Raw genomic sequence first — 18,702 nt, forward strand, 5'->3', positions numbered from 1 at the left:
GCTTTAAATTCCTTTTTTCTGTTTTCTTTTCTGATGGAACATGATGGTTCATTTGGTTGCTAAGAAAAGATCCAAGAATATCACAAAAAGTCTTCATTGTCTTACCCTCTGGTTTCTGAGAAACAGGAGGAAAGAAAAATACTGATAACAGGGAGAAACAAGTCCAAAATACATGCGATATAGAACTCAACATTACTTAAACTTCGTGGTAATCTGGCTCAAAAAGTTAGCATCAGTTACAAGAGGAGGAATTCATGAACAAGTAAGGAGAATGTTGGGAAGCAAATGAAAATAAGTGACAAAAGCAAGTAAGATTGTTCAGATGTATTTTCGAGTTTCATTTTCATTATTTATTTCTGAACAAGATTGAAGGATCGCACCCACCTCCCATTATATGTGGGATTAGAAAACAACATTTGATGTAATGATCATTGGCAAACCCAATTTTTGACAGCAATGGAAGAATTTGTCAGTCAAACCATTTTACATCAGAAATATTAGTACAAGTCAATGAGTTGGGATGGTTCATGTGAAAATCAGAAAAGGTAAAACACAAGTATAGATTTGAAACCATAACAAAAGTTTATGGCAGAATTGGGAATACAGGAATTATAAACAGAAGCAACATTTGTGGCAGTCGTTTGTCCCAGAAGCAATACAACATCCAAATGAGCATAATTCGAACTGCAAAAGTTGAATTGATATGATAATCAACACATCTAAATGGTTGGTACATAGATTCGCACAAACACAAGAAATGACCTTTCAATGATATATTAACCCATCCTGCTACTAATCTCTTAATTATATACAAAAGCAATTTTACAAGTTCTTGAGTGTCTGGGAAACATCAACAACTCCTTAAGAAGATTAAACTTTTCCTCTGAATCTGAAGTTTAGAAGTGATTGTCATTTGCTTCAAGAATCTTGAACTCTTTAGTAAATATCTTTTAAGTTCCAACTCATCCTTGGACCATTGAAATCCTTCAAAATGAAACGTTGTAAGGCATGATGACAGACATTTAGGAACATCCAGTAGCCATCTAACGTTTCTTTGTTCATTAGAAAATTAAGGTGGACAAGGCTGTGCAAGGACAAGCTCTTCGAGATTAGGAGCGCATTCAAGTAGTCCTAGTATATCATGCTTATTACAAGAACTAACACTCAAGTTCATCAAAGCCAAATTATGAAACTTCATAGAATCATAATTAGAAATAGGGAAGAAGCACTGCAGGACAACATAATAATCACAATAATATTACTGCTTGTCAAAGAGAAAGGGTATAGCAATTTAAAAAATTGACCAAAGAAAAAATGTCTTATGTTTACAGTTCAGTGGGAAAATGCAGGGATTTAACATTATAGAGTTTTCTGATGAAGTCCCATGCCCACTTTCCATAACCATCAATATCAATGACCGTTTCAACTAAGTTGAATGGGTTTTCCAACAAGATATCCAAGTACAGCGTACCTCTGAAATGAAGATACTCAAGAGCTGGGGCGTTTATCTTAAGTAGGAAACCATCATAATTAATCCACAAATGTAATTCTTTCAGTGTCGGAACAATGATTTTAAATTTGTATGTGCTCTTCAAGCCAAATGCTGTTAAGAAAAAATTTTGGAGGACCGGGCAGCCACTGAGGAGCCACCCAAAAGCTTCCTCGTTTGCATATTTGACATGTTCAAGATGCAGGGTCTTGAGACTGAGCAACGCAATGGCAGAAGAAGCAGGAGGTGGATCAATAAGAATATCAAGTCCTAGTATTAGAACCACAAGTGTTGTACAGCTGAAGAGGCTACGGGGCAATACCAAACGTTGCTCAAGTCTAATTTCAAGAGAGAGCTGTTCGACGCCACGCGCAATCGCTGCACACACTGACACAGGCATGAATCTACATGGATTGGGTCCCAATGAGGAACGATACAGCCACCTGAGGCTGAGCTTAAACTTTTGCACTCGATTCTCAGTGCAAAGGGCCCAGAACCTGAACAAAATACGCCCAAAGTTAAAATGGTACTGATTATTTAACTGATCTGATGATGAAATCCTCTTAAAATTATCATAGTCAAAGTAAATATTTGGAACGAGAGTCTAGAGAGGCTTCCATCTGGTGGACAAAATGCTTGAGGCCACAGAGTCTTTGGTAGGGAGAAACGAAAGGACATGACAGAGGAGTCTGGTAAATTGCTGATCCTGTCTCTGTTGTTATTTGGGGCCATTGAGTTCTTGTTGAGGCCACAGAGTCTTTGGTAGGGAGAAACGAAAGGACATGACAGAGGAGTCTGGTAAATTGCTGATCCTGTCTCTGTTGTTATATGGGGCCATTGAGTTCTTGTTGAGGAGGCACAAGCTTATTTGGATGGATTTGCTTATTATACTGCTGTGCTGTGTGAAAGAAACACCAGAAAAGGGAGGACCGTAGTATGAGCAATTATTACGGTACACTCACTGCTGCTGGAGAGGACAGACCCCGCTGGCACTAAATGCGCATAGGGTATTGGAATAACAAGATCAACAACTTCACAACACCCCCATATTAGTACAAGTCAATGAGTTGGGATGGTTCATGTGAAAATCAGAAAAGGTAAAACACAAGTATAGATTTGAAACCATAACAAAAGTTTATGGCAGAATTGGGAATACAGGAATTATAAACAGAAGCAACATTTGTGGCAGTCGTTTGTCCCAGAAGCAATACAACATCCAAATGAGCATAATTCGAACTGCAAAAGTTGAATTGATATGATAATCAACACATCTAAATGGTTGGTACATAGATTCGCACAAACACAAGAAATGACCTTTCAATGATATATTAACCCATCCTGCTACTAATCTCTTAATCATATACAAAAGCAATTTTACAAGTTCTTGAGTGTCTGGGAAACATCAACAACTCCTTAAGAAGATTAAACTTTTCCTCTGAATCTGAAGTTTAGAAGTGATTGTCATTTGCTTCAAGAATCTTGAACTCTTTAGTAAATATCTTTTAAGTTCCAGCTCATCCTTGGACCATTGAAATCCTTCAAAATGAAACGTTATAAGGCATGATGACAGACATTTAGGAACATCCAGTAGCCATCTAACGTTTCTTTGTTCATTAGAAAATTAAGGTGGACAAGGCTGTGCAAGGACAAGCTCTTCTAGATTAGGAGCGCATTCAAGCAGTCCTATTATATCATGCTTATTACAAGAACTAACAGTCAAGTTCATCAAAGCCAAATTATGAAACTGTTAGAATTATTTGCCCTCAAAAACAATATCATGCATTTTTTATTTGATAATAAAAATTTATTTTCACATTCATTATTTTATAGGTATATTTCACTGTTTAAATGTGGCATGTGATGTCACATCTGTAGAAAAATCATGTTAATGGTTAAGGAACCAAAGACAGGGAGTAATGATTTTTCATAAATTATTAAATTGTTCTAGGCTGTGGATATTGATTGAATATTATCACTAAAGCCTACACTTGTTGTGCTGCTATATGATAGGATGATTTACTCCATCACAGAGGTAGTGACTTTAAGCAGACAAGTGGGTGTAATGTAACAAGTACATACATTGAATTGGATCCAATCAAGGACACCTTATGGAGCGATCACTGTTAATTAAAAGGTTGTCCTATCACAATTTTTCTATTGTCCTTAAACATGAGGGGTTTGTGTATATTTATTTATTATGCACATAACTTTGACAATGTCAACTGGTAATGCCGATTTTTAAAGGCTATATACAGACACGTTGGGTTATGTGTGTAATGAGTAAAATATATAAATGCTCAACAATGAATCCACCAGTCTCTAAAGAAGATAGTATATTCAGTTGATTTTCATATTGAAGTTGGACTCAAAACAAAACCGGCAGGTGACATTTTTTCAAAAATGTTTTTCATACATATAATATTGTATATATACATTTAAAGAGTTTCTAAAGATATTTTGGAGTCCAATAGAAATTACGAAATCAAGAAATTAAGGGTTACATAAGCTAGGGACATGACGGTGATATTAATCTAGTCCTAGTGGCTTGTGGGAATATAGTATGGTGGAAGGACATAGATATAAAATTGTAAGTAATGGGACCTCATTTGTAATTCTCTAATCTTCAGGAGTCAATTGCAATGTGTTGATGGACATTATTGCAATTTGTAGAAGTTCAAATATTTTCTTGATATGATTGAGAAAATTAAGGAATATTTTTGGAAGGAGTTTCAAGAAAAGTCAATAACGTTCAAAAAAGTTATTGATAAAATCCTACGGCTGAAGATTAGGATCCTTAAGGATCCCACGTCCAATCTCTCTCTAGGGTTTTAGAAGTCTACTATAAAATAAGATTTTATAATATCATATTTAGTGGTTGGCCATCAGAACTATTGAGTGATACTACAGTCTTTTGAAAACTTAAAAGAAATAGAGAGAGAGACGTGAATACCTTGGGAGGCAACACACTTGGGTTGCTAAGAGAGATATGCAATTTTGTTCTATTTAGAATCCATGGTTGCGTGGTACAATGATCCTTAAAATCAAAATATAAATTTTTTTGTTCTATATTGCTTCTGCAAAACCTTTCAAAAACTTCATGGAATCATAATTAGAAGAAGGGAAGAGGCACCGCAAGACAACATAATAATCACAATAATATTACTGCTTGTCAAAGAGAAAGGGTATAGCAATTTAAAAAATTGACCAAAGATAAAATGTCTTATGTTTACAGTTCCAGTGGAAAAATGCAGGGATTTAACATTATAGAGTTTTCTGATGAAGTCCCATGCCCACTCCCCATAACCATCAATATCAATGACCGTTTCAACTAAGTTGATTTGAGTTTTCCAACAAGATATCCGAGTACAGCGTACCTCTGAAATGAAGATACTGAAGAGCTGGGGCGTTTATCTTAAGTAGGAAACCATCATAATTAATCCACAAATGTAATTCTTTCAGTGTCAGAACAATGATTTTAAATTCGTATGTGGTCTTCAAGCCAAATGCTGTTAAGAAAAAATTTTGGAGGACCGAGCAGCCACTGAGGAGCCTCCCGAAAGCTTCCTTGTTTGCATATTTGACATGTTCAAGATGCAGGGTCTTGAGACTGAGCAACGCAATGGCAGAAGAAGCAGGAGGCGGATCAATAAGAATATCAAGTCCTAGTATTAGAACCATAAGTGTTGTACAATTGAAGAGGCTACGGGGCAATACCAAACGTTGCTCAAGTATAATTTCGAGAGAGAGCTGTTCGACGCCATGCGCAATCGCTGCACACAGGCATGAATCAACATGGATTGGGTCCCAAGGAGAACGATACAGCCACCTAAGGCTGAGCTTAAACTTTTGCACTCAATTTATCAGTTAGCAATGAAGCAGAAAGGAGTGAAGAAGAAAGGATCACAGAACAAGAAGGAAGAAAAGAAGAACTAAGCAACACAGAATAAGAAGAACTAAACGACACAAACGAGCTGCAAGTGTAATTTAGATTAGTTGATAAACGGCATGTAGTTTAGCTATTAATTTTATTCAAATTGTATCTCACGTGCTGTAACTAACCTTCCCACGTGTTATAACTGATTTCCTTATCCTCTGATTAGTTTGTTACATTCTGTTTTGGGGTTTTAGATATAGAGGTGTATATATCCCTAAATCATGTATAGATTCATTATTACAAGATTAAGAGAAAGTTTCTAATCTTCTCTCTCAAACATTCTCTCTTACATTCATAAGTTCTTGGCTTTCTTCATCTCTGTTTTGTAATACAATTCTCAGTGCGAAGGGCCCAGAACCTGAACAAAATATGCCCAAAGTTAAAATGGTACTGATTATTTAACTAATCTGATGACGAAATCCTCTTAAAATTATCATAGTCAAAGTAAATATTTGGAACGAGAGTCCAGAGAGGGTTCCATCTGGTGGACAAAATGCTCGAGGCCACAGAGTCTTTGGTAGGGAGAAACGAAAGGACGTACAGAGGAGAGAGTCTGGTAAATTGCTGATCCTGTCACTGTTGTTATCTAGGGCCATTGAGTTCTTGTTGAGGAGGCACAGGCTTATTTGGATGGATTTGCTTATTTTACTCCTGTGCTGTGTGAAAGAAACACAGGAAAATGGAGGACTGTAGTATGAGCAATTATTGCGGAACACTCACTGCTGCTGGAGAGGACATACCCCGCTGGCACTAAATGCGCATAGGGTCAAACGAGTCAAAAAATAAAAAACTAAAGCCACCCACGCAATAACATGTGTTTTGCATAAGTGAGGAGATTAGTATTAATATGGTATATCTATATTTATATCTATATATATATAATAGTCGAAGCTGAGAGAAAGTCAGTGCCTACAATTAAGTGACGTCACTTTAAAAGGCGACACATTATATCGTTTAGCAACGCTATAGTACCGTTTAAAAGCCTCTGGTTATAAAAGGAAAACTGACCGGTTACAATACTCACTTGCGATACTGAGAACGGAGGAGGAGAGAGAGATCGAGAGATTAAAAACTGAAACCCAAAACATCAGACATAGATCAAGATGAAGAAGAGTCGTACAGTCTCTTTCTTCTGAAACCCAAAACCCAAAACTCTCTCTCTTCTCACGAACCCAAATCTTTTTCTTCAAGAATATTCAATCCCTTCAATCTAGGCTCCAGGTTTGTTCTTTAAAAATTAGAACATACGTTCCAAAAGGCTTGCCCCTGTGCGGAGAAATAGAGAACAGAAATTTCGATTTTTTTTTTCTCTAACCCGATAATACATATAAAACCCTAGAATACAACAAACTAAATTCTGATTTTCTATTTCTCCCGTTCCCCTTCTCCTTTCCTGTTCCACTTCTCCATTCCAAAACACACTCCACGGCCAAACCCCTTCTTCATCGTCCAAAACCCAGACCATAAAGGTAGGCGGTTTGTTGAAACGGTTTGGTGAAAAGGAGATACGGAGATAGAGAGAACTACCACCGGTCAAAATTAAATACGATGAAATGTCCAAGAGGTATGAGATACGGAGAGGCAGATACAGAGAAATAGAGAGACAGACCATCAGATCCGTATCCTCCATCGGTTAGTCTCTGTTTTTTGGTTCTTTAAATTTGGGTTTAAATATGATTTAGGATTGGGTATTTTGATTGTATTGGATTGGATTGCATTTAGGTTTTCGCTTAGATTCAGTTTTGAGTAAGGAATTTGGGATAGAATGGTTTTTAATATCAGATATCTGTGTTAGATTTGGTTTTACTTTTGGATAACAGAACCATCCGAGCAAACTCTCTCTCTTTCTAATGCACTCCCATGACCTTCTTCTTCTTCACACAGTTCTTTCTCCTATTTTCTTAGTCTCCCCATCGTTTCCCCTAACCCATTTACGGATGGCTCTGTCAAACTATTGCCTCTGTGTTTGGTTCTTAGATTGGCAGTTTTTAAGAGTTTTTTTTAATAAATTTATTAAATATTGTAATAGCGCTCAAACCATGATTTAGTTTCTTGGCTAAAACTATTTGGAAAATTAAAAAAAAAAGAAGAAATTTTGTTTTTGTTTGTTTGTTTTTTATTATTATTATTATTTGTGTTTATGTTTGTTTGATATGTTAGTAATTACATCTGAATGATATTTTTGGCCATTGATATGTCAAGCTATTATAATGGGTCCAATGAGATAATTTTTTAAAATACTAATTTTATGATATTTACCTGGTTAGGATTATTGAATAATTTTCATTGTTAAAGTTTGTTAACTATCCTGAAATATTGAACCAGTGGTTGCTGCAAATTTTCTAGGTTTCTCTTAACTGGCACCGGTAATAGAGAGCGGCAGATATAGAGAAATGGAGAGACAGAAATAGAGAAACAGATATAGAGAGAGATAGATTGCTTTGCTATCCAATTGGGTTTTCTTTATTGTTACTCATGCCCTTTTTTGTTGTATAATTATTTTCCATATTTTCTTTTTTTTTTTCCTCAAGTATTTGGATTGAATTGACATGTAAAATTGTAATATCTGTCTTATTTAATCTATAGCCTGTGACTTCACATTTTCCCTCTATTGTACATTCTTCTTTGTCTTGGTATTTACAATGTTTATATGTTTTCGTTATAAATAAAAAGCTAAGCTATGTTCCAAAAAAATATAACAAAAGCTGTTCACGAAAGAGAAATTACTTTGACCAAAAAATATTAATTTTTTTTGTACTATTTAATCAATGGGATTTCAATGTGGTAGCTATTCCTAATTGATATATAGTCTCTCTTTGATTCCAATGTGTTTGATTAAACTCCAAAATCAATATTTGTTACTTGCTAAAATATGCAAATTAACCCAGTGTGATTTCTTAACATATATGGATGAGATATGCCAATTGAAGAGCATTTAATAGAAATGGTATCATAGAAGTGATAAGATTACCAATTGAAAATCAGTCTTTTAAAGAAAGATTGACTATGACAATGAGGTATATTGGTACTTTATTATTTTGTTTTAGATATGATTAAACATACTTGGAGATTGGGTCAGCATTGTTTATGAAAGACTAATTTCTCTTTCGTTTATCATATACTTTGTAATAGATTCTATCCATTATGTATTTGTTGTTTGAATTACCTCTGTTTAGACAGATTTATGACGTTCACCTGGTGTTTTCAAGAAACATTGCTGGATAAAATTGGCAGGTTAGGACGTTCTAACTATCATTTTTCTCATTCTCTATCCTATGACTTCCATTAGGTTGATTCCATTGTTTCTCCAATTGACTTCTTCTCTTTTCTATCTCAATATCAGTATCATTGGATTACATTTTGCCAATTGATGTATTTGGGATAGTTCTTTGCAAAATTAAGTTTTCTTTGGTTTATTTTTTTGAAAATAAAATTTCTTTTGCCTAAGTTTTAATTGGCTTGGTTCTTTATTTTTATTGCTTTGCACTATTAGAAAATGTTGGAAAGTTTATATCATCAATTTTGGCTGTTTAACCTGTTTTCTTTAAATTGTAAACGCCTCTGTATTTTTCCCTTTGTATCAGTTTCTTTCAGCAAGAACAGTTACTTAACCAAGCAAGGGAGAAGAGTTAGTCAAGGAGACAATTTGTAAGGTATTCTTAAACAAAATTAAAACTTAAATAAATCAACAATGGTCTCTTCAAAACCCCTTTGTTATCAGCCTTCAACATTCTTTGGTTTCTTAAACATTCATTGCTTTAATATACTAATCAAAACAGAATTTTGTCCAATAGATTCACCAGTTTTCTTACTTTGTCTCTCTATAATTACCCTCTCTCTCTCTCTCTCTCTCTCTCACACACAAACACACACACACACATGTTTTTGTTAGGGTAATGTTTGAACGAACGTTAAATGTCTTTGTGTGTGGTTTATCTTTAGAATGAATAGATTATGACTTTGGGAATTTATGTTCTGACTTAAGTGGTTTATAAATAAAGGAGTCTTGAAGCTTATTTTATCATAATTTACAACTACTCAAATTTTATTTAGAATATAAAAAAATCAATTGATATTGTATAACCTATTATCTATACCTTTAAAAGAAAGGTTTTTTAAAGGATTTTTTTTGCCCTGTTTGAAGCTTCTCAATGGGTATCACTAGACCTTGAATACGTTGTGTTCTGTTAGTCTATCCTCCCTTTTCTCTACCCATCTTCTTCTCCAAAACCACATTATAACCTCCATTTTATTTGGTATGTGATTTTACTAATAAGCTTTGGCTTTGGATTTTTGTTTCATATGCCAAGTTTTATAAAATGAGCAATGTGAGTTTGAAGGTTCTGTTTTGGTTATCTTTGTTTTGGTTATCTTTGTGTTTGTTCTCTATTTGTTTGTTTAAATTTCTTACTGTTTCACAAAATCTACACTGCACTGATTCATAAAAATCTGCACTGCACTGCACTATTTCATTAAATCTGTTCTGTTTTGAATAACTTTCTGCACTGTTTTTAAATAACTTTTGTCTTGGTTATCTTTGTGTTTTTTCTCTGTTTGTTTAAATTTTTCAGTGAATACGTAGAACAAATATAGGTTTTGATAAATAAAATCTATAAACATTTCCCAAAACCATTCTTTGTTCTTAAAGGGAACAAATATGACAAAGAAATTGGACCTGAATAAAACAGGACACGGAATTTTTTAAAATCAATTAAATTTCTTAATCAATTTTGACGCTGCATTACATGTCACTAAAACTATCAAAGTTCATATTTTAATGCATAACTTAATGGGAAATTAGGAGAAAGAGAAACAATAAAATTTGATAAAACAATACCCACAGTTGTCTTAAGACATATATTGTTAATTGAAAAATAGCCATCCTCATTTGCTTTGCTCCAAAATTTGTAGTCTTAATAATTGGGAATTGCCATGCAAAAGTTGTTTATAAGGCAAATAGTGTTATGGTTATGGGTGAAAGTTTTTAATTTGAACACTTTGTCTTGGCTTTTGGATCCTTTGGGCATATTTTGATATGATTAGGGAAAGTGGCTATGTAGAATCCATTGTTCCATTTAGAATACTTAATATTTACATATTCTTACTCTATGCAAATTGAGTGCACTTGATTTATGTGTAGGAATTGAGGGCAACTAAGCCAAATCACGAGAAAGAGATTTTGTGGCATATGTGAAGTTTGCCTTGGATCTGACCAATGCACCACTAAAAAATTATGCAACTGTTTGGAAAAAAGAAGGTAAGTTTGTTTCTTTAAGATGTTTCCTTGCTGTTCTATCTTTTAGATTTTAGGTAGTTATTGAAGAGAGATAAAGCTTGATTATTACTATTTAACTGTGTGTGTGTGTGTGTGTGTGTTTTTTTTTTTTGGGGTTATGTTGTGTGGATTGCAAATAGTCAAAACTTTAATGTGAAGGAAAATTGTTGGCTAGGGTGCCACAGTGTTATTTTGGACCATGTGATGCCTTTTTAACCATCGTGAGGAATGTCTATTTACTCACTATAATACTGTGCCCTTTTATTTCTTCAGTATTTCAATGCATTATTTCTAATACCTTTCAAAAAGTAGGAAGGTTTAGGATCTCTCTGGATTAATCTCTAAACCCCCAATTTTTGTTAGTATCACACATCCATAATCTGCAGAAAGAAATAACTATGAGTTTACAACTTAAAAGGAAATTAGAGGATTTTTTTATATAAATGTGACCCTTAGAGACAAAGGTATCAAAGGTAAACGAGAAAAACTATTTGTAAATTTACAAATGCGCACACAATATAAATATACATTATACTAACAACTTTGCAACTGAAACAGGTATAGGATACATGTCCAAGTAGAAAGTAAAACCGATTCAACAACATTCATTTCGTTTGACAAAGCGACTGAGAAATTTGTATCTAAGACTGTAAAAGAACTTGCAAAGATATAAGCAGAGGTAATTTCAATTAGAAATATCAATTCTATTTTCGTAGCTTTTCCTCTTACATACATTATCCCCAATCTGTCCTTGCACTCGAAAACAATGCCAGTCAATGATATTTCTTTTAGCAAAACACTTGCACTTTATTAGCATCATTATCTGAACAATTAACCATCCACCCCCTTCCATATTTTACTATTACATTAAGTGAAATAAACCAACCTTCAAAAACAATTTTGTTCTTCAAAAAACACACAGAATCTCATGCAAAGCTTTAATCATGATGTATGTATGTATGCTAAATTTATGAGCTCTTAGGTTTTCTTCTTTTCCTATTACAAACCAATCATATTGACAGTTTATGCCTGATGTGTTAGTGCACAATATTGTTAATTAAAATCATAATGGTTGTTGAGGTTGTACTACTCTTTGTATTTCTATGGTAGGTAACGTAGAAATAACAACCATATAGTTTATCTCTACGATATACAATCTGTTCTGCCAAAAAAACAAAGATTGGTGGGGAGATATTTCTAAGAAAGGGGCTCTGCCTTGGCAAATAGCAGCTGTGATTGAAGACATTTGAGACTTCCTGGCTTAGTGTAGACATATAGAAAGCTTACAGAAATGTTCAAAGGGATTAAAAAGGTTTGTAATACTATATGCAATATATTTGGATCAATTATGATTTAAATGTCAGTCAAGTTTTTTGGTTGGCATGTATGTTATGCATTATAAAATGCATGTAAGTTTAGACTTCAATATGAATTTTTTTTTATTTTGTTAGTTAGTATGGTTTAGTAGGAGTTGTGAAATTGAATTAACCATCTATTGAATGGATAGACTTAGGAGAATGTGTGTAAAATTAATGAGGTTGAGAAAATTTATGTCCTGAGGTAGCTTAAACAAAACATAGATTATGATCAAACTTTGTGGTTTATATGCATTTATGATTTTTTTTTTTTAAGTTCCTTATCAAGCTTCCAAGATACATTTACTTTGTGCAGTATATAAATGTTAGAGGCACATTGGAATTCAAAAGGAAAAAAAAAAAGTTAGCTAATGCTGAATCAGCATCTTCAAATGCACTTGGTTGGATTGTTTTAGATTAGATATTTGAGTTAGATTTGGTTTTAATTATGGTATTGGGTTTAAAATAAATTTTGTTTTGAGTATTTGAATTAGATCTGGATTAAATTGGTTTTTGGTATCTGCCTATGGTGTATGTAATTAGATTTATAAATGGAGATATGTGTTGGGTGTTTAGTACGTGGTAAAACTGTAATACCGTATGCAATCATCTCATCTCTTTTATAAACTACTAATCTCTTAGGTGATAAATATCATGGGTATTTTGATTGGATTGGTTTTGTTTTAGGTATTTGGGTTAGATTTATTTATTTTAAATAATCTGAATTTTTTTGTAATCAAGGTACGTATTTAGGTTAGAAGCAGTTTTGCTGTGGGTATTCGTGTAAGATTTGGTTTTGATTTGTAATATATAATTGCTAAACTTCTATTCAGTCATAAGTTAATCATTGATTTGGGAGGGGAGAATGTTCCACATGGAAGCCTTTCAAAATTGGATATGGAATTTGAGCATATTGGTTTGATGGGCATGTTTCATTTTCTTTGCAAGTATTGATTTTTAAGCTTTTCAATCTGTGAGTCTTTACATTTTCAATTGGTTAACAGATTTATTTTTCTTTTTTTCCCAATTTCCTTTGGGGCTTCTTGAATGCTGAAAAAAATGTTAGAAAGACATAGAATTACCATTTTCTGTTAGCAAGATTTGGGGCTGTGCAAGCTTGAAAATAATATAATTTAGCTTGATTTAAAAAAAAAAAAAAATTTGTTTGTTTAGCTTTTGAGAAAATTAACTACTATCAAAGAAAATATCATGTTGATCCTCACAGCAATTCTCTATTTGCAGCTTATAAACCTGCTGAAGATGGAAAATGAGAAGATGATAGCATGCTTATTCAAATGCTTCGCAGATGAAACAATGCTACTAAACAAAATGCATCAAAGAAGAAGAAAAATTGAAGAAGGAAAAATAGCAACTACAGAATTCAATTTAATTTTCAGTTTTTATTTTCCCTCCTACCTATTCTACTATTTTTAAAGAGGGATTGAAATTGTGGAACTTTGAAATCTGAAAGTGTAATGTTCTTTATACAAAGTTGATTATTTCATAGATTTTAGTCAATATTTCACCCTATCTGCATAATTACCTGGGTTAGCTACTTTAAACTTTTATTTTAATGGTAGACAATTGTAGAAAATGTATTTTGTTGTTGTAATTTTATGGTTGCTGGTGGGTGAATTTTCAATAATAAAACAATGAATGTGATTGCTATTAAGTTGACAGGTTTTTAGTGGTATCATCTTAATATCTTTTGGTTAATTTTTTGTTTAAAGTTTGTGAAATTTCTATTGCTATGACAGCCTTGCAGCTATTCTTTGATGATAACTTCATATTATCCAACTAATTGATGTGAATGATCCTAGGGCAATTAAATAATGTGCCAAGAAAAAGACATTTTTTAAAACTTGAAAAAAGCAAAGTCACCATCAATTATTCTTCTTATTATCACAATTTGTTTGTCACTGATGAATAATTATTTGAGGATTTACAGACAGTTTAGCCAACCTCAACTAACCTACATAGATGGTTACAAAAATTAAAGAATGACAATATATACTTCTTTTTCTAATTTTTTTTTCCTTGCATCTTTCCTTTTCCCCCTTTGATGTACCAACTCTAGGCCGATACTTTCGGGTGTGAGAAGTTTCGGGCAATGCAAGATGGACTTAAGGGACTCCTTGGGCTGACACTTAATTGAGATGGCCTGTACAAGTCATATCCCATGAGGAAGTACTCAAATGGTATTAACATAGCATAGGGCTGCTCCTTTGTCACCATTGACCCACATACCTATACTTGTATGTCCTCATATTCATAACAGCTTAATGTATATAGTTTTAGGTGTTAGACACTGTGCTTAAATATACTACCTTATTAAAGATTGAATATATGTAGTAGAAGTATAATAAGTTTATGTTAGATGCAAAATTCATTAATATGTAAAACGATCCCGCGTATTGCGCGGGTTTAACACTAGTATAAGATAAAGTACGAGCTTGGACTATTTATTGACTTCTTATTATTTTGTCACACATGCTTTTAAAAGCCCATATTTTCATATTCTAATTAAATTAAGCTTCATATTCTGTATTTCCTCAAAAAAAAAAAAATCATATTCTCTAAATATATTTAATTAAATTAAATATATTATTTTATATGAAGTCATTATTAATTTAAATTTGTATTCATATATATCTCTATATAAAAACTAGACTCTTCCACTTGTTAACAATTAGTAAATATATAAAATAAATACTTATATAGTCTTCTTTTGCTAGCTCTTTTGTAAAGATTTCCCTTCCCTCATTTTGTTAGAGTTTTTTCCTATACACTCTGTCTAAATAGAGTTTGTTCCTCTAAGCATAAATAATATTGTAACTTCTCATTTACCAACATGTTAACGAAGTTCATGATATTCTATTTCTAATTTTCACTAGTTAAAACAAGGAAAACAAATAGGAATAAATGGAAAAAGGAAAGCTTGGCCATCTAATGCAGCGTAAAAGTGTAGAAGCAAAATATGTAAAACGCAATAACTATAAATGTTTCACAAAAGCTAAATTCTACAAGAACGGTAGACTAGTAGGCAAAAGAATATGACAAAACCTCTCAATAGAAACTAACTTGATAAAAACTTAATGATCACCACCTCTTCCTAAAGAGTATTTATAAAAAGAGATTTTCACCTACTCCTTTACTAAAAAGGCATAACAAAGTCTTAGTTCTACAAGAAATAGGAAAACAAAAAATCATAATTCATGTAGGATAAGGAAAAGAATATATTTTAACTATTTAATCTTATATAATTTATTACATCTAATCTTTTTTTAGAGAAATATATTATATCTAATCTAATTAAATGTATTACAATTGTTGAGTAATGCTATGAGATTCTTTTTGTTGTGTCCTTAGCATTACTCAAAACAATTTGAAAAAAAAGCCCAAAAGTCTTTTGTTTTTAAATAAATAAATTTTAAAAAATTATCGGCACTATTTTAAAATTATACATGTAGGGTCAGTTTTTGTTGCCCAATCCCAAAGGATATGGGTTAAAGGCCCAACGAACCCAGAATAATGAATTTGTAGAGAGTGGATCGAAGGTTTAGGCGCTGGCCGGCGTTCACGAAACATGAACCCCCTTTCTTTCTTTGAAAAAATACTTAGAACAATTTACAACTGGGGGAGCCTCCTCGGACCATGGCTGAGGAGGCTTTCTCTTTCCCCATTCCAAAGACCCCCCCCCCAATTGCCATATACATTCAGCCACTAAACTTCCATTTAATCACTAATATTTATATTCATCAATGGAACAATTATTTTAAAATAACATTTAATAAAATTTAATATTTTTATCAAAAATAATCCAATAGATGATGTATGCAATGATGCTACTTGTCATTTTGTCAAAGAACAAGATTTTCTTATATACTCTTCATCTAAATAGAGTTTGTTCCTCTAAGCATAAATAATATTGTAACTTCTCATATACCAACATCTATATATATTATATCTAAAAGCTAAAGCGTAGCATTTATTGTTGCTATGCTCCAATAGAGCCACATCAGCGTACATGTTATTATCATTTTTATTTCCAATTTTCCTATAATATTTTTTAACATTTATTCATTTTAAAAAAAAATATTTACATTTTTTCTAACCTTTCTCTATCCTTTACCATTTCAGCTCCCCACTACCTTCTACCTTAATATCACTTTTCATCATTCCTTTCATCTTCCTTTTTTTGTCCTTTCTTATTCACACTCTTACTATAAATTTGTCATTCTCTTTTCCATTCTTTACATACTTTTCCCTCACAAAAAAAGTTCTCTCTCTCTCTCTCTCTCTCTCAATTTTTTGGTGAATTTTTTATTTTTCTTGCATCTTTGCTTTAGGTTGATAAATTGTTGTGTTCTTTAGAACTTTATATTGAGCTGATGCGATTTTGTTTTGTGATTTAAGTTTTTTTTCTCTCTTTAATTGTTAATTTTATTACATGTGTTTTTCTTTAAATTCTTAGTTTGGGTTGCTTCGAATTCACATATTTAGTTGTTCTATATATGTTATTTTTGTACAACATGAAATTTGTTCTATGAAATTCCTTTTAGACTTGCTACGTTATCTTTTCAATTGATTTTTTTTTTCTCTCCTCATGTGCAGTGATTGACTTCTAGCCAAAAATATTCTATTTATATATTTAGAAATCTATTTCTTCTTAATTCCAATTGTTTAAATTTTTTATGGGCCATGGATTCTATTGTGCAATTAATATGAAAAATAAAATAAAAGTAAAATAAATTCTGCAATAATTTGCTTTACAGGGATTGACTCCTCTAAGTTATACATTGTTCCTTAAAAGTAGTGTGAGAAAACTAATTTTTGGTATGTCTATGTAACTAATGTTTCTAATCTTTTGAAAGTTTGTGGAGCATAAACCCTACTAATTAGGCCATTTAAATCATTTGAATTAAAAATCAATTATAACATAAGGAACAAAGGGGTCATAATGCATTCGTGTTCTCCTCATATCATGATAAATTTGAGTAGTTGAATAGTATTGTTGTTTAATTTACCACTACTACATATTTTTTCTTGAAAGCTACATATCATCGATCGTAACACCAAATGGATATTTCAAAATTCATTTTCATGATTACTTTGTTGTGTGGTGAGTTGAAACATTGTTGGATAATGATGTACGTTAGATTGTATGTGTAGCCTCTTGACTTGCAAAGGGTAAGTACTGATTTATGCTAAGTTTTTGTTATTGATATTCTTTATAGCTATAATGGTTGAGGTCTAATGAGGCTTCATTAATTTATGCGAGGCTTCAATTTCACCCAAATGACAAGTAATAAAACAAGACAATTCATGTTCAGCTTTTAAGTCTATTCTTTAAAAAAATGCTTAGCTTTCTGGTAACCACCAATTTGTTTTGTTAACTCAACATCATAAAATAACTTAAATTTAGTTATATGGATAGGGTTTATCATTTTTCATGTTGCAAAAAAATAAATAAATTCAAGCTAACATCAATAGCACTACTACAATTGACCATTTAAATTTAGTCATATCCTCCATATCATGAAATTATTAATATTTTCTCATTTTTTAAATTTTTAAAAAATGAAACATATAATGTTTTAATTAAATACAAATAAATAAAAATTTCCTTATAAAATTGTACTCATTTTTTTTTTTAACATTTACACTTACTTCAACATTTCTCATTCCTTTCACATTTTCATCTCCCTACTACCGTCTACATTAATATCACTCTCCATCTTTCCCTTTATCTTTATTTATTTTGTTTCTTCTTATTCTTATCCTCTTATTATAAAATTTTCATTATCTTTTCTATTCTATATTTCTATGCATAATTTTCCCTCACAAAAAAGATTATTTCTCTTTCTAAATTTTTTGTTGGATTTTTTATTTTTCTTGCATATCTGCTTTAGGTTATTAATTTTTTCTATTTTTAAGAACTCTACTTTGAGTTGATGCAATTTAGTTTTGTGTTTTAAGTTTTTTTTCTTTGTTGTTCTCTCTAATTGTTAAATGTTATCCTATTGCATTATTAAAATATATAATATTATTCTATTACATAGCATGATTTGGATAATTTTACCATATAAGAATTTTACATAAGTTATATAGACAAAAGCAAAACAACAACAACAACAAAAACAACAATAATAAATACATATATATATATATATATATATGTGTGTGTGTGTGTGTATGTATATATTTATTTATGAGATAACTCTAAAAAATTATCATACGCGACACACGGGTGTACGACTAGTGTTAATAAAGTTCATGATGTTCTGTTTCCTCTTTTTTTTTCTTTTTTTTTCTTTTTTAACCTTTACCAGTAAAAACAAGGAAAACATATAGGAATAAATGAAAAAAAAGGAAAGCTTGGCCATTTGATGTAGCGTAGGAGTGTAGAAGCAAAATATGTAACACACAATAACTATAACTATTCCACAAAAGCTAAATTCTACAAGAACTATAGACTAGTAGGCAAAAGAATATGACAAAACCTCTTAATAGAAACTAACTTGATAAAAACTTAATGATCGTCATCTCCTCCTAAAGAGATTTTCACCTACTCCTTTCCCAAAAAGACATAACAAAGACTTAGTTCTACAAGAAATAGGAAAACAAAAAATCATAATTCATTTGGGAT

General features: G+C 32.0%; 1 protein-coding gene and 1 long non-coding RNA gene across 5 annotated transcripts; one reads left to right on the forward strand and one right to left on the reverse strand.

The window, feature by feature from the left end:
- Positions 1-1,240: 1,240 nt before the first annotated feature.
- Positions 1,241-6,019, reverse strand: LOC112017346 (F-box/LRR-repeat protein At3g26922). Its single transcript, XM_065773849.1, is given in 4 exon segments — positions 1,241-2,093; positions 2,659-2,725; positions 5,827-5,968; positions 5,971-6,019. Coding segments are annotated over 4 exon segments (1,026 nt in total). The 3' UTR covers positions 1,241-1,325.
- Positions 6,020-6,428: 409 nt separating this feature from the next.
- On the forward strand, positions 6,429-13,725 carry LOC111995198 (uncharacterized). Of its 4 annotated transcripts, none has more exons than XR_010629076.1 (7): positions 6,429-7,055; positions 7,749-8,657; positions 9,008-9,076; positions 10,564-10,680; positions 11,257-11,377; positions 11,809-12,010; positions 13,296-13,725. It is a non-coding gene; the product is annotated as an uncharacterized LOC111995198 (long non-coding RNA). The 4 variants fall into 4 exon arrangements; XR_010629074.1 differs by having other exon boundaries at positions 6,430-7,055; positions 7,770-8,657; XR_010629077.1 differs by lacking the exon at positions 11,257-11,377 and having other exon boundaries at positions 7,770-8,657.
- The last annotated feature ends 4,977 nt before the right edge of the window (positions 13,726-18,702 follow it).

The sequence above is a fragment of the Quercus suber genome, unplaced genomic scaffold (assembly GCF_002906115.3).
Source record: "Quercus suber isolate HL8 unplaced genomic scaffold, Cork oak 2.0 scaffold_81, whole genome shotgun sequence".
In the NCBI taxonomy this organism is placed as follows: Eukaryota; Viridiplantae; Streptophyta; class Magnoliopsida; order Fagales; family Fagaceae; genus Quercus; species Quercus suber.